Genomic DNA, 15,324 nt, shown 5'->3' with positions numbered 1-15,324 from the left:
AAAAAATAAAGTTAAAGAAGAATACCATATATCAAGTTATATTACAAAGCCACTGTAATCAAAAAAACTTGGGACTGGCACAAAAACAGGCATAAAGGCCAATGGAACAGAACAGAGAACCAATGAATTGGCCCAAGCCATTACATTCAATTAATATGTGACAAAGGAGCCAAGAGTATACCTGGAACTATGGAGTAAAGACAATCTCTTCAATAAATGGTGTTGAGAAAATTGACAAATACATGCAGAAAATGAAATTAGAGATGACCAACTTACACAACACACAAGAATAAACTCAAAATGGATAAAAGATTTAACTGTAAATTCTGAAACCATAAAAATGCTAGAAAAAAAATCATAGGCAGCAAGATCTCAGACATCTCTTGTAGCAATATATTTGCTGATACAGCTCCTAGGGCCATGGTCAGCAAACTGCGGCTCGCGAGCCACATGCAGCTCTTTGGCTCCTTGAGTGTGGCTCTTCCTAAGCCTTAGGAGTACCCTAATTAAGTTAATAACAATGTACCTACCTATATAGTTTAAGTTTAAAAAATTTGGCTCTCAAAAGAAATTTCAATCGTTGTACTGTTGATAATTGGCTCTGTTGACTAATGAGTTTGCCAACCACTGTCCTAGGGTAAAGGTAACTAGGGAGAAAATTCTATCTAATAAAGAGGGAATATGCTAATTGACCATCATGCCATCACAAAGATGGCGGCGTCCACAGCCAATAAGGAGAGAATATGTTAATTGACTGCCCCACCCTCACAGATGGCAGCACCCAGAGCCAATAAGGAGGGAATATTCTAATTGCTGCCCTGCCCTCAAAGATGGCGATGCCCAGTCCCCTCAGCCCCCCAGGGCCAGCCTGAGGCACAGGCAAGCCTCAAATGGCAGATGCCCAGCCGCCAAGGGCCTAAGGCACAGGTAACCAGGGCCGGCCAAGGCTTGCATTGCCGGCAGTGGCAGCAGCAGAGGTGTGATGGGGCATCACCTTCCCCTGATCGCCGGGTCACCTACTGCCCCTGAGGGCTCCCGGACTGTGAGAGGGGACAGACCAAGCTGAGGGACCTCCCCTCCAGTGCATGAATTTTCATGTACCGGGCCTCTAGTAAATAAATAAATGGGACTACATCAAAATAAAAAGCTTTTGCACAGCAAAAGAAACCATCAACAAAATTTAAAGGGTGCCCACTGTATGGGAGAATATATTTGCCAATGATACATCTGATACGGGGTTGTTATCCAAAGTATATAAGTAACTCATAAAACTTAACAAAAGGAAGACAAACAATCCAATTGAAAAAATGGGTAAAGTACCTAAATGGACACTTCTCCAATGTGGACAGATAGCCAAAAGACATTTGAAAAAATGCTCAAAGTCACTAATCATCAGAGATGCAAATTAAAACAACAATGATTTATCACCTCACACCTGTCAGAATGGCTACCATCAACAAATCAACAAAAGACCAGTGCTGGCAAGGATGTGGAAAAAAGGGAACCCTACTACACTGCTGGTGGGAATGCAGACTAGTGCAGTCATTATGGAAAACAGTATGGAGATTCCTCAAAAAATTAAATATGGAACTGCCATTTCACCCAGTGATCCCACCTCTAGGAATATATCCTAAGAAATGTGAAACACCAATCAGAAAGAATGTATGCACCCTTATGTTCATAGCAGCACAATTTACAATAGCTGAGGTCTGGAAACAGCGCAAATGCCCTTCAGTAGATGAGTGGATACAAAAGCTGTGGTAAGTTTATACTATGGAATATTATGCAGCAGTAAAGGAGAAGGATCTTGCCCTAGCCCGTTTGGCTCAGTAGATAGAGCGTCAGCCTGCAGACCAAAGTGTCCCGGGTTCGATTCTGGTCAAGGGCATGTACCTTGGTTGCAGGCTCTTCCCTGGCCGAGGCCCCGGTCAGGGCTTCTGCAGGAGGCAACCAATCAATGTGTTTCTCTCACATTGATATTTCTCTCTGCCTTTCCCTCTCTCTTCCACTCTCTCTAAAAATCAATGGAAAAATAACCTCGGGTGAGGATTAAAAAAAAAAGAAGGATCTTTTACCCTTTGAGACAGCATGGAGGTACCTGGAGAGTATTATGCTAAGTGAAATAAGCCACTCAGAGAAAGACAAGTACCACATAATCTCACTTATATATGGAATCTTATGAACAAAATAAACCGACAAACAAAATAGATCTAAAGACATAGAAGCATGGAAAAAACTGTAGAATCTCAGAGGGAAGGCTTGGGTGGATCAGTGGGTGGCAGTAGATCAACCAAAGAACTTACATGCATACATGCACAACCAATGGACAGAGACAATGAATGGTGTGATGAAGGTCTGGGGCTAAGGAGTGGGTTAGAAGAGGTCAATGGGGAAAAAAGATGACATATGTAATACTTTCAAAAATAAAGATTTAAGAACAAATGAATTTTAGCCCTAGCCGATTTGGCTCAGTGGATAGAGCATCAGCCTGTGGACTGAAGGGTCCCAGGTTCAATTCCAGTCAAGGGCACATGCCTGGGTTGTGGGCTCGATCCCCAGTTGGGGGCGTGCAGGAGGCAGCAGATCCACGATTCTCTCTCATCATTGATGTTTCTACCTCTCCCTTCCTCTCTGAAATCAATAAAAATATATTTTTAAAAAAAGAAAATAGAAGGGAAATTTCATTTTTATGAGGCAGGCATTATCTGAATACTAAAGCCAAGGAGGCATCATAAGAAAACTATGGACTAAAACCCTTCATGAACAGCTGCACAAATCAATAACAGTAAGTTAACAATCCAACAGGCAATATATATAAAGAACAACGTATCATAAAATGGAGTCTACTCCAGGAACTTAAGGTTGGTTTACCATGTTAATTAATTGATATAACATTATTTATAAAATAAGGGAGAAAAATTATATCATTATCTCAATCGATGCAAAAAAGAGTTTAACAAAATTCAATGCCCATTTATGATAAAAACGCTCAACAAAATAAAAAATTAAAGCAAGTCCTCAAGCCTAGAGGAGAAAATGGCAGCAGAACAGGCAGATCTGTAGTGCACCTCATTCCAGGGCCAGACTGGAAATACAACTAAAGTGGAGAACATCCACCCAGAATTAACAAATGAGGCCCAGCTAAGGAGGCAACTTATAGCAAGGAAGGACAGAAAACACCTGGAGACCAGTAGGAAGCGCAGCGAGAAGTGGAGAGAGGCGTGGAAGGCCTGTGGGCAGAAAGGGAGAGGAGGAAGCTGTGTTATGGAACAATCCGTTCCCTCAGAAAAATAGAAGCCCAGCCCAGGCTGAGCACCAGAGCTAAGTGCCTCAGTGGTAGGGTAACATCCAACTGTGGAAAAGACCCCTGCGAAAGGGGGATGCAGCCGGTGCTAGTGGGAGAGAAATTGTTTTTGTTTTGTTTTTGTTTTTGACTCTCTAAACCCAGAACATGGGACTTTTCACTTGCAACCACTCACCCAAGGCTTCGTAGAGAGGGAGGTGCGTACTTGAGGTGACTGAGGAGAGGCAGGGGTGGGAAGCAGGGCAGGGAGACATGGAACCCCAGTAGCCAAGAGTCCTGCATTGGAAAGTTCTTGGCTTTCAAACCTAAATGGCCATTTCTCCCCAGAGAAGCTAGCTCCTCCCAGCAGCTTCAGGGCAGGTGATAAAGCCTACCACCCCCTGCATTTTGAGCTTTACAGAGAAAACAAAGGCAGAGGCCAAGCTTACAGGTCTGAATAGTCTCCAGGAGCCCTCAGCAACTGAACTGGAAGAGGGGCCAGCTGCCCTGCTATTCTAGAAACAAGATGATAAAAACTCCAGGTTACCAGCCAACCCCATTTGGCTCCATACAAGGACCTCTGTTCAACCAGGGGCAGAGTAAGATTTTGGGCCACTTGTGGAAAAGTAGCTCTGGGACAGGAAAAAACACCCATCATATTCCCTGTAAGCAAAAGAGCACCAACCCTGGCAGGCTGGAGTGATTAACATTGACAGCTGGCAGACAGGCAAAAAAAAGGGCAGATTGGCCCTGCCTGCTTGCAGCCAAAGCCTGTGGCAGACAGACACAAGCAGTGGACATGTGGGTCACTTGGAGCTTCAAGCAGGGTGCTAAAAGCAAAAGGCAGTGCCTGACAGTGGTTAGCACCTAACTATCTAAAAGGAAGTCCAGAATTGGCAGACAGAAGAGTGAGGCCCTAAGCCAACTCATGGGGCATTCAAACTCGGCTGAAGGGAACACCACTTCACTTTATTTTTTTATTTTTGTCTTTTTTTTTTCCACCATTTTCTTCCTCTCTTCTCTTTTTTCCTACAGTTTTCCCTTCTCTTTCTTCTTCTTAATTTTTCTTTCCTTTTTTCCCCTTTTAAAATTGATCTTTATCTTTCTGCTTTATTGATTATTCTAGTCTCTGTTGGTTTATTCATATCTAATTTCCTCTTCCCTGCTCCACCTCAATTTCCCTTTCTTTTTCTTCACTACTCATTTTTTACCTCTCTTCCTCTTGCTCTTTTCTTCTTCTCCTAATTTTTTAATTTGTTTCACTTACTAAATTAGGGTCTTTCCTCTTCAAAAAAATTTTTTTTCTTGTATTCTCATTTCTTTTCTTCCCTCCTCTACTCTAAACTATAATCTTCCCCCTATTCATCCAATTCCTTCACCTTATTTTCTTTATTTAAGCTCTTCATTTAGAAATTCTGCCCCCGACCCCTCCTTTTCTGGGTGTTTTTTATTTGTGCCATTTGGTTTCTTTGTTTGTTTTGTTGTGTTTTCTCCTCATATTCACTTTTTTCCCTATCATTCTTGCTCTCTTTTCTCTTTCCTAATACTTTTTTCTTTGGTGGTCACTTTTGTTGAGGTCATAGAGGTCTTGTGTACACTCGTGTTCTGTACTTTCTGTGTTGTGTCTTATCTTGTTGTATTTTATGCTATTCAGTCAGCATGTCCACAACGGCTGGCACAACGTGGTACGGAGGAAGCCACATAATCAAACACTCTGAGAGAAGATTCCATCAATGAATGGGACAATAACATTCAAGACCTAACTACATCAAATATCCCAAATATCCCATGAGACTGCACCACTGGGTCCCACAAAACATCTGCTACATAAGACCAACCCAAAAAATCTGGGTGGCATAGCTGTTTGATCTAATACATAGAAACAAATACAAAGGAACAGCAAAAATGAAGAGACAAAAAAAAAACACAACTCCCAAATGAATGAAAAGGAGATATCACATGATCTTACTCTTGTAATCTAATGAACCAAATAAACTGATGATCAAAAATAGACTTAGAGACATAGAAGCATGAACAGACTGTTGAACCTCAGAGGGAAGGTAGGGGAGGGTGGGTGGGAAGAGATCAACCAATGAACTTGTATGCATAATATGCATAATTTGTGGACACAAACAATGTGGTGGTGAGGGCTGGGAGGGAGAGGGGGGGCAAAAGGGGGATAGAAGCAGGCTGGAAGAGATTAAGGGGGGGTGGGGGTGGGGGTGGAGAAGACCTATGTAATACTTCAACAATAAAGTTTTTTTTTAAATATATTTTTTATTGATTTTTTACAGAGAGGAAGGGAGAGAGATAGAGAGTCAGAAACATCGATGAGAGAGAAACATCGATCAGCTGTCTCCTGCACATCTCCTACTGGGGATGTGCCCGCAACCCAGGTACATGCCCTTGACCGGAATCGAATCTGGGACCTTTCAATCCGCAGGCCGACGCTCTATCCACCGAGCCAAACCAGTTTCGGCAACAATAAAGATTTTTTAAAAAGAAAAGTCCTCAACCAACTTAGGCAAAAATTTTCAACCTTTTCCATTTGGCATATACAATCTAATTACTAAAATTCTGTGGCATTTACAAAAAGTACAATTTTTTGCCAATCTGACAAAAAAATATAGGTATAATTTTTGCTCCAAAGTGACTTTTTGAAAAATCAAGTGCCTATAGCTGTGTGTAAGGAATTCTGGTACCAAGAATTAATCAATCAGGCATAATCTTATTATGTGATGTGATCAATATGATGCAATTCTATTATATGACCTACAATACATATTTATGGTTAAAGACAGGCCACTTACACCAGATGGCTATTATTGTATTGGCTATTGTTATTTTTTCATTTGACAATATTAGGGAAACTAAGTCAGTGCCCCTGACTAAATAATCAGGTATTACATGTTTTAAAAATTCTTGTGGCATATCAGTTGAAAATCACTGAACTAAAGAATAGATTAGCCCTGACCGGTTTGGCTCAGTGGATAGAGCGTCAGCCTGTGGACTCAAGGGTCCCAGGTTCGATTCCAGTCAAGGGCATGTACCTTGGTTGCGGCCACATCCCCAGTAGGGAGTGTGCAGGAGGCAGCTGATTGACGTTTCTCTCTAATCGATGTTTCTGACTCTCTATCCCTCTCCCTTCCTCTCTGTAAAAAAATCAATAAAATATATATTAAAAAAAAAAAAAGAATAGATTAAAACTTCCTTGATCAAGTGCCAGGAAGCTACAAAAAACCTACAGGAAACATCCTACTTAAAAAAGAAAAACCAAAAAGGGAGGGGAGTGGAGGGGAGGGAGAAAGAAAGAGAAAGAAAGAAGAAAAACCTTCCCCAAAGGATTTGGTGCAAAGCAAAGGTTTCTACTCTCACCACTTACACTCATCTTTTTGTGGAACCAAAACAACCAATGTAATACGGCAAGAAAAAGAAGTATATAAGACATGCAGATTGGGACGAAAGAGGTAAACTGTCTTTATTCATTCGTGACATGATTTTGTATGTAGAAAATTCTAAGGAAAAAAAACAAAACCTCACCTACTAAAACTAATAGTGAATTGGTACATATAGAGTGTAAGATGAATATACAAAAATCAATTGTATCCCTATATGCAAATTTAACAGAAGAAATAACAGAGAATAACTATTTGACTAGTTAGAGTAGTGGTTCTCAACCTTCCTAATGCCGCAACCCTTTAATACAGTTTCTCATGTTGTGGTGACCCCCAACCATAAAATTATTTTCGTTGCTACTTCATAACTGTAATTTTGCTACTGTTATGAATCGTAATGTAAATATCTGATATGCAGGATGTATTTAGGCGAACCCTGTGAAAGGGTCATTTGACCCCCAAAGGGGTCGCGACCCACAGGTTGAGAACCACTGAGTTAGAGGAACTAGATAGACTAGATATGGGTAGGGTAGAAACCCCCATTGTGCTGTCTTTCTCTAATTACTGCTGATTTAAAGTTATATTATGTAGATATTAGTTTTTAAGTTTAATTACAAGTAGAAGCAATTTTATTTTATTTTTTTTAAAAAAAAATATATATATATTTATTGATTTTTTTTACAGAGAGGAAGGGAGAGAGATAGAGAGTTAGAAACATCGATGAGAGAGAAACATCGATCAGCTGCCTCCTGCACATCTCCTACTGGGGATATGCCCGCAACCCAGGTACATGCCCTTGACCGGAATCGAACCTGGGACCTTTCAGTCCGCAGGCCGACGCTCTATCCACTGAGCCAAACCGGTTTCGGCACAAGTAGAAGCAATTTTAAAGAAATATTATACAAAACACCAAAACATATCATAAACTACAGTTGAATTAAAACAAGAAGAACAAGAGCTTGGAACTCAATCTCTCTCCTTCCTCCTCAGTTAATATGCAGAACTCTATTGCTCTTTCAACACTTCTAAAATTGGTTGAATTAGGCTGTCAAGAGGGTGCGTAGGTAATCTCTGGCCTCTTATCCTACCACAACCACATCAAAACTAAAACAAAGCAGCCACTGTGAGACTTATAGGAGGGGCAGAAACACCAAAGAGGCTGGTCCCACAGCCACATGTGGCGGTTTAAAATGAGAAGAGATAGCCTAGCTGCAGATGTCCCCCCTGAGGATCATGGAGTCCCAGGCCCACAACAGGGCCCCCAGCCCAGGGTTCCAGTTCCAAGAAGAGAAGTCCCCATAACTGTTGGCTGAGGAAACCAGCTGGATTGTGGCTAAGACAGAGGGCTCTTGGAGTCCCAGGCAGTCCCAGGGTCTGCACAAGGACTTTCTCAGACTCACTGGCTCTGAGCTCCAGCACTAGGGAAGCAGCTAGAAAGGCACATCAAGACATACAGGGAGAAAATGAATTTTCTGGCTTTGATATTAAGGGCCAACTTTCTGCCAGACAAAAGTGCTAGCAGACACCATTTTTCCTGTGCTGAGAACTCCCTCTACAGACCTGCAGGCTGGCACCATACCTGAATCTCCATCAACCTGGTAACTTCAACCCACCCTGGTGATTCTCTGAGACCCCAATCCACCTAACTTTCAGACCCACTGAAGCTGTTTCTAGTGGCTTTTCCATACAAACGCCAGCCTTGGCTCAAGCTACAGAATTTCCTAAAATCTCTACAAGATTCACAAACCTCCAACAAGTAGCACCTGGCCTCATCATGCCCTAAACCTCTTGCTAAGCTAAGTGGCCCCAGGCCCACACTAGTGATAGCCTCGGTTTACAGCTTGGCCCTCCTGGGCACCTCCAAGCCTAGCAAAGGTAGCAGCCCTGTGCACACTGCCTTGTAGTTCATGTCAGGTGACCCCAGGAAGGGCAAAAGTCACAGATCATTTTGGCCTACACTTCCTGGGAGGCCCTCCAAGTGGCCAGCTTCAGAGCACACCAGAGCACCACACAACCACATTACTAGCTACACATTCAATGGGTAATCGGGCACCAGAACCCTATTGAAATGCTACTTAAGGTAGGCCTCTGCACAGCAACTCCTCCACTGTAGTCACAGCCAGTCCTCTAAGCTGATCAGTGTGGTGGCAAATCCCTCCCAATGATGTGCCAACAGCAATCAAGGCTTAACTATAACAGGAGGGTGCACACAATCCACACTGGTTAGTAGGTAGAGAGCCCAAATCAGGTGACCGGGAGTCTATGTCAGTAACACCTCAGGGCACTTACTACCCAAGGCCATTCTACCGAGACTGGGTGATGCAGCAGCTCTACCTAATTCATAAAAACAAACACAGGAAAGCAGCTAAAATGAGGAGACAGAGAAACACATCACAAATGAAAGAACATAACAAAGCTCTAGAAAACGAACTAAATTAAATGGAGGCCAACAATCTACCAGATGCAGAATTCAAAACACTGGTTATAAGGAAATGATAGAACCTCAGTGAGAACTTCAACAAAGTTATAAGAAACACAAAAATTGAGTTGGAAACATAAAAAAGAACCACTCAAAAATAAAGAATACACTGATATGAAGAATAAATCAGCAATTTGGAATAAAAGGAAACAGAAAACACCCAATCTATAGAGCAAAAAGAAAAAAATCCAAAAAAAAATGAGAATTGTCCTAGCTGGTTTGGCTCAGTGGATAGAGCGTCAGCCTGCGGACTGAAGGGCCCTGGGTTCACTTCTGGTCAAGGGTACATGCCCGGGTTGCGGGCTCGATTCCCAGTAGGGGGCGTGCAGGAGGCAGCTGATCAATGATTCTTTCTCATCGGGGATGTTTCTATCTCTTTCCCTCTCCCCTCCTCTCTTAAAAAAAAAAAAATCAAACAAAAAATGAGGATAGTATAATGAGCCTCTGAGACAACTTCAAGTGCACCAACATTCACATAATATTGAAAAATTAATTATGGAAAAGTTCCTTAACCTGGTGGAGGAAATAAACATGTAAGTCCAGAAAGTGGAGAGAGTCCCAAATAATATGAACCCAAAGAGGCCACAAAAAGACACATTGTAATTGAAAGGCCAAAGGTTAAAAACAAAGACAGATTTTTAAAAGCAGAAAGAGAAAAGCAGGCAGTTCCCTACAATGGAGTCTCCCCTAAGATTGTCAACTGATTTCTCAACAGGAACTTTACAGGCCAAAGAGATTGGCACAAAATATTCAAAGTGATGAAAAATAAGGACCCTTCAACCAAGATTATGCAGCAAAGCTAAAATTTAAAATCAAAGGTCAGATAAACAGCTTCCAAGACAAAAAAAAAAAAAGCTAAAGGAATTCATCATCACCAAATCAGTATTTCAAGAAATGTGAAGGGGTATGTTCTTTTTTAAAAAGAGAAAAAAAAATCTGAATAAAATGGCAATAAATAATCAACAATTACTTTAAATGCAAATAGATTAAATGCTCTAATACAAAAACATAGGGTGTCTGAATGGACAACAGAACAAGACCCTTACATATGCTGTCTACAAGAGACTCACTTCAAATCAAAAGAAACACACACAGACTGAAATAAAGGGATGGAAAAAGATATTTCATTAAAATGAAAACAAACAAACAAAAAGAACTGTGGTAGCAATACTTATACCAGACAAAACAGACTTTAAAACCAAAGGCCATAAAAAGAACAATCTAGCAATTTTGTTTCTGGATATTTTATCTGAAGAAACCCAAAACACTAAATTGAAAAGACATATGTCCCATATATTCATTGCAGCATTATTTACAATAGCCAATATAATAAGAAGTGGTGCATACATAAAATATGACTCAGCCATAAAAAAAAAAAATGAAATCTTGCCATGTGCAACAACATGGGTGACACTACATGGTATTATGGTAGGTGAAATAAGTCACACAAAGAAAGACAATTGTCAGATGATTTCACTAATATGTGGAATCTATAAAACAAAATAAACAGGCGAAACTTAAACAGACTTTTTTTTTTTTTGACTCATAGATACAGAGGACATTTTGACAGTTACCAAATAGGAGGGGGTCCGGGGACGGTGAAAAAGATGAAAGGATTAAAAAGTACAAATTGGTAGTTCCAGAATAGTCATGAGATATAAAGTATAGCATAGGGAATATAGTCAAGAATCCTAATAAATGAGAAACATGGTAATTAGCCATAACTTCGCTACCCTTCCCATTGGCTAATCAGGGCGATATGCAAATTAACTGCCAACCAAGATGGCGGCCGGCAGCCAAGCAACTGACGCAAACAGGAGGCTTGCTTGCTCCAGTGACGGAGGAAGCCAAGGTTCCCCGCCTGCCGCTGCTGGGCTCTGAGCTTCTCTCTAAGAAACATTGTTACAAATATAGAAGCTAAACAAAACCCCAGAAACCTGCTTTCAGCAGGCCCGGGATCTCAGAGCTGGAGTCGCAACAAAGTTTCAAATACAGAAGATAAACAAAGCACAGAAACCTGCTTTCAGCAGCTGAGGTCTGAGCTAAAGCCAGCTCTCAGCTCCAGTGACAGCCATAGAACATAAATAAATCCCAGGATAAAAAAAAAAAGGAAAAAAGGAGATGTTGGGAGCTTGTCACCCGCCAGCCTGAAAACGGCCCTCAGCCCCTCACCCAGGCTGGCCAGGCACCCAAGCGGGACCCCCACCCTGATCCAGGACACCCTTCAGGGCAAACCAGCCGGCCTCCACCCGTGCACCAGGCCTCTATCCTATATAGTAAAAGGGTAATATGCCTCCCAGCACCGGGATCAGCAGAGCCACGAGGCCTCACTGCCCCGGTGTCAAGCAGAGCTGCGAGGCCTCCCAGTACTGGGATCAGCAGAGCTGTGAGGCCTCCTGGCCCCTGGAGAAGCGTGACAGGGGGCAGTGCCCAAACCCCCTGATCGCCCTGCGTCTCTGTGTGTGACAGGGGGCAGGGCCACAACCTACCTATCTGCCCTGCTCTGTTCGTGACAGGGGAAGGCGCCCGAACCCGCTGATCGGCCCTGCTCTGTGCCTGATAGTGGGGAGCTCCCCAACCCCTTGATCGGCCCTGCTCTGTGTGTGACAGGGTGCGGCGCCCCAACCCCACCATGGGCCCTGCTCTGTGTGTGACAACGGGGTGGAGCCGCAACCTACCCATCGGCCCTGCCCTGAGTGTGACGGGGGGGGGGGGGGGGGGCGGGTTGGGGCACTCCCCCGGCCAGGACTGAGGGACACCTCCACCCCTGCTCTGTGCGTGACAGGGGGAGGCACCCCAACCTCCCCATCGACTCTGCCTTGAGTGTGACAGGGGGTGGCGCCCCAACCCGCCAATCGGCCCTACCCTGAGCATGACCGAGGGTGGCATCACAACCTCCTGATCGGCCCTGCTCTATGCAAGACAGGGGGGAGCTCCCCAACCTCCCTGATGGGCCCTGCTCTGTGTGTGACAGGGGGCAGCGCCCCAACCCCCTAATCGGCTGGCTCTGTATGTGACAGGGGTGGCACCACAACCCCCTGATTCGCCCTGCTCTGTGCATGACGGGGGGTGGCGCTGCAACCTCCCCATTGACCCTGCCTTGAGTGTGACAGGGGGCGGCGCCCCAACCCCGCAATCGGACCTACCCTGACTGTGACTGGGGGTGGCATCGCAACCTCCTGATCCGCCCTGCTCTGTGCATGACAGGGGGCGGTGCCCCAACTCCCCAATTGGCCCTGCTCTGAGCCCGACCAGGAGCTGCGGGGCAGGCACCTAGGGATTGGGCCTGCTCTCTGCCACCCGGGAGCAGGCCTAAGCCAGCAGGTCGTTATCTCCCGAGGGGTCCCAGACTGTGAGAGGGCACAAGTGGGACTGAGGGACACCTCCCCTCCTCCAGTGCACAAATTTTTGTGCACCGGGCCTCTAGTATTGTAATAACTATGTATGCTATCTGATGGGTAGCAGATTTATCAGAGTGATCACTTTGTAAGTTATATAAGTATCTAATCACTATGTTATACACCTGAAACTAATATAATGTACGTCAACTGTTAATTTAAAAATTGCCCTGGACGGTTTGGCTCAGTGGATAGAGCGTTGGCCTGCAGACCAAAGGGTCCCAGGTTCGATTCCGGTCAAGGGCACGTACCTCGATTGCAGGCTTCTCCCTGGCCCTGGTCAGGGTACATGTAGGAGGCAATTTAATCTCTCTTCCACTCTCTCTAGAAATCAATGGAAAAATATCCTCGGGTGAGGATTAAAAAAAATTTTTTTTTAATTATTAAAAATAAAGTAAAAATAGTTGAACTACTTCTAAAATGATGACATATATGTTCTCTTTATAAAAAATTACCTTAAATAATTATACACACATTTGATATATAGGTCTATTGTATAATAGTCACAGCAATCAGACAGGTCAGTGAGTGCGAACTACTGTATGTTGATAGCACGGTACAAACACAAAGAAGTAATACCCACCTCCTGTTTGCTCCCAAGGAGAATTAGCATATTTACAAATGCTATGCCTACTCTTTTTTACTACAAAACATAATAAAAGTGGAAGGGAAAATATATACACAGTTCTAAAACCCTGTGCCACTGCCCCTGAAGCCAGATATGTTTCAGAATTCATAATTTTTGGACTTTTACAGTGGAAACACAGACCATGTACATAATTACACAACATTCCTAGCGTGGTCTAGGGCAGTGGTCGGCAAACCGAGGCTAGCGAGCCACCATGTGGCTCTTTGGCCCCTTGAGTGTGGCTCTTCCACAAAATACCACGTGAGGGCATGCACGTACAGTGCAATGGGAGAGTTGGAAGGGGTCGACCTCAGCGAACGTACCTCAATCAGATTGAGGACGTTTTTAGCAAAGGCCAGCTTAGGAGTACCCTAATTAAGTTAATAACAATGTACCTACCTATATAGTTTAAGTTTTAAAAATTTGGCTCTCAAAAGAAATTTCAATCGTTGTACTGTTGATATTTGGCTCTGTTGAGTAATGAGTTTGCCAACCACTGGTCTAGGGAAGCACATTACACTTGTTTAGAAACATTAACAATTCTACAGTGAAGTCTACAGTTAATATTCTAAGACGGAATTTTAAAAAATATATATTTTCATAGAGGAAGGAAGAGGGAGAGATAGAAACATCAATTAAGAGAGAGAATCATCAGTCAGCTGCCTCCTGCACCCCCGACAACGCAAGATCGAGCCGCAACCCGGGCATGTGCCCTGACCAGGAATCAAACTGTGACCTCCAGGTTCATAGTGCCATGCTCAACTACTGAGCCACACTGGCTGGGTTAAAATGGAATATTTTTTGAAAGTATAATAAAGAAAACAGCATCACAACTCTTCAAGTCAGGTTTTACTGTCAAAGGAGTTTCCATGAAAATTTTAGTTCTCATGTTTTGGGATTTTAGAATGGTGAACCTAGTATCACCAAATAAATATGAAGCTCAAAGTACATGTAAATCTATCAAGTTGGAGTAGAAGAAACAAAACCTCTCTGTTTCTTTTAGATTGTTACTAGAAAATATGTGATGGCCTTTGAACACACAGTAATGTACAGCTAATATGTTAATTCCCCACACCACTTTCATAATCTTTGGAAAATATATACCCTGAAGAGAATAGAAATAAAATATAAATTAAGACAATTCTAGTTTTTTTTCAGTAACTTATTTCAATATGCTGTTAGCAGCTTAACATTAAATTTTAGGTCTATAAACAAAACCCTGCATAAGAAGATCTGCTTCCATTATTTACCACATTTACATACACACAGGATGTGAAGCAAGGATCCTTTCTGACCTCTAGGCTCAAATCTATACAATTTTTTCAGAAACAGAAGTTATTGCCTACTATGGAAAACAGTCACTCCAGATTCACAGACATGCAGCTGAAGTTTATTTAAAACCCCTAAAGAATGATCTCATTTAGTAAGATGATTCCAAAGAACTAATGAGTAGTTACTCTAACATGTTAGAAAAACATGAGCGGTCTATACTGAAACAGACTGACTATGTGGAGAAAGCAGACATTCTCTGTTCACATGCATATCAGCATGGATCTATACATATCTGCATCATGCCTCAGAGTATTAATTCGTTTACCTGGGACTGTAGTAGGGAATGATGTCATTATCTTATGTATGGTAACAAACATACAACTTTGTCAGGCGTATTACAAAAGATACAGATGTTTTGAGTGGCCTGTTCTTTTTGGTTTTCGTACAGAGTTTTGAAGAATGTGGTAATTTTTAAGAATATATCATATGATAGCAGAAATACCTAATTACAAAGAAGCTCAGAAAATCCTTTATAATATCCTATCTTTTTCATAGATTAAATTTCTTTTTTGTCTTTCTTGATAAAGCAATGAATCATTATGTTCCATAAAGTTATCTTTAATATTCTTAAAGCATAACATTTTTCTGTCCAAGAACTACCACAACAACCTTTCTTATTAACATTATATTCAAAATTGGCCTGCAAATTACTAACCTCCTGTATTCCAAGGCAAAGATAATAGATGCTGTCAGGTGCATAACTCTCTCCATTTGGTCGGCGGATCTCATTGACAAAATGGGCTAGCCCATAGTTAAGCTCAGCCGTGGTGTGAGACAGCAGATCCTCTTTTAACTTTACTAATTTAGCT

General features: G+C 42.5%; 1 protein-coding gene across 9 annotated transcripts in view; it reads right to left on the bottom strand.

Moving 5' to 3' along the window:
- Positions 1 to 15,324, bottom strand: part of ZMYM2 (zinc finger MYM-type containing 2) — a 163,692-nt gene that overhangs the window by 16,432 nt on the left and 131,936 nt on the right. For 8 of the 9 annotated variants that reach the window (XR_004965691.1, XM_036296745.1, XM_036296742.1 and 5 more), the window contains one exon: positions 15,171 to 15,322. The exons of the other annotated variant lie outside the window; for it this stretch is intronic. Coding sequence is in view for 7 of the 8 variants with exons in the window: in XM_036296745.1 (XP_036152638.1) it covers positions 15,171 to 15,322 (152 nt within the window). In the remaining variant the exon portion in view is untranslated. The remainder of the gene's footprint in view (positions 1 to 15,170; positions 15,323 to 15,324) is intronic. 9 annotated transcript variants of the gene reach the window in all.

Source organism: Myotis myotis, unplaced genomic scaffold, assembly GCF_014108235.1.
Source record: "Myotis myotis isolate mMyoMyo1 unplaced genomic scaffold, mMyoMyo1.p scaffold_m19_p_3, whole genome shotgun sequence".
Classification (NCBI taxonomy): domain Eukaryota; kingdom Metazoa; phylum Chordata; class Mammalia; order Chiroptera; family Vespertilionidae; genus Myotis; species Myotis myotis.
Note: the sequence above shows the minus strand (reverse complement) of the source record. Positions and strands in the feature narration are given on the sequence as shown.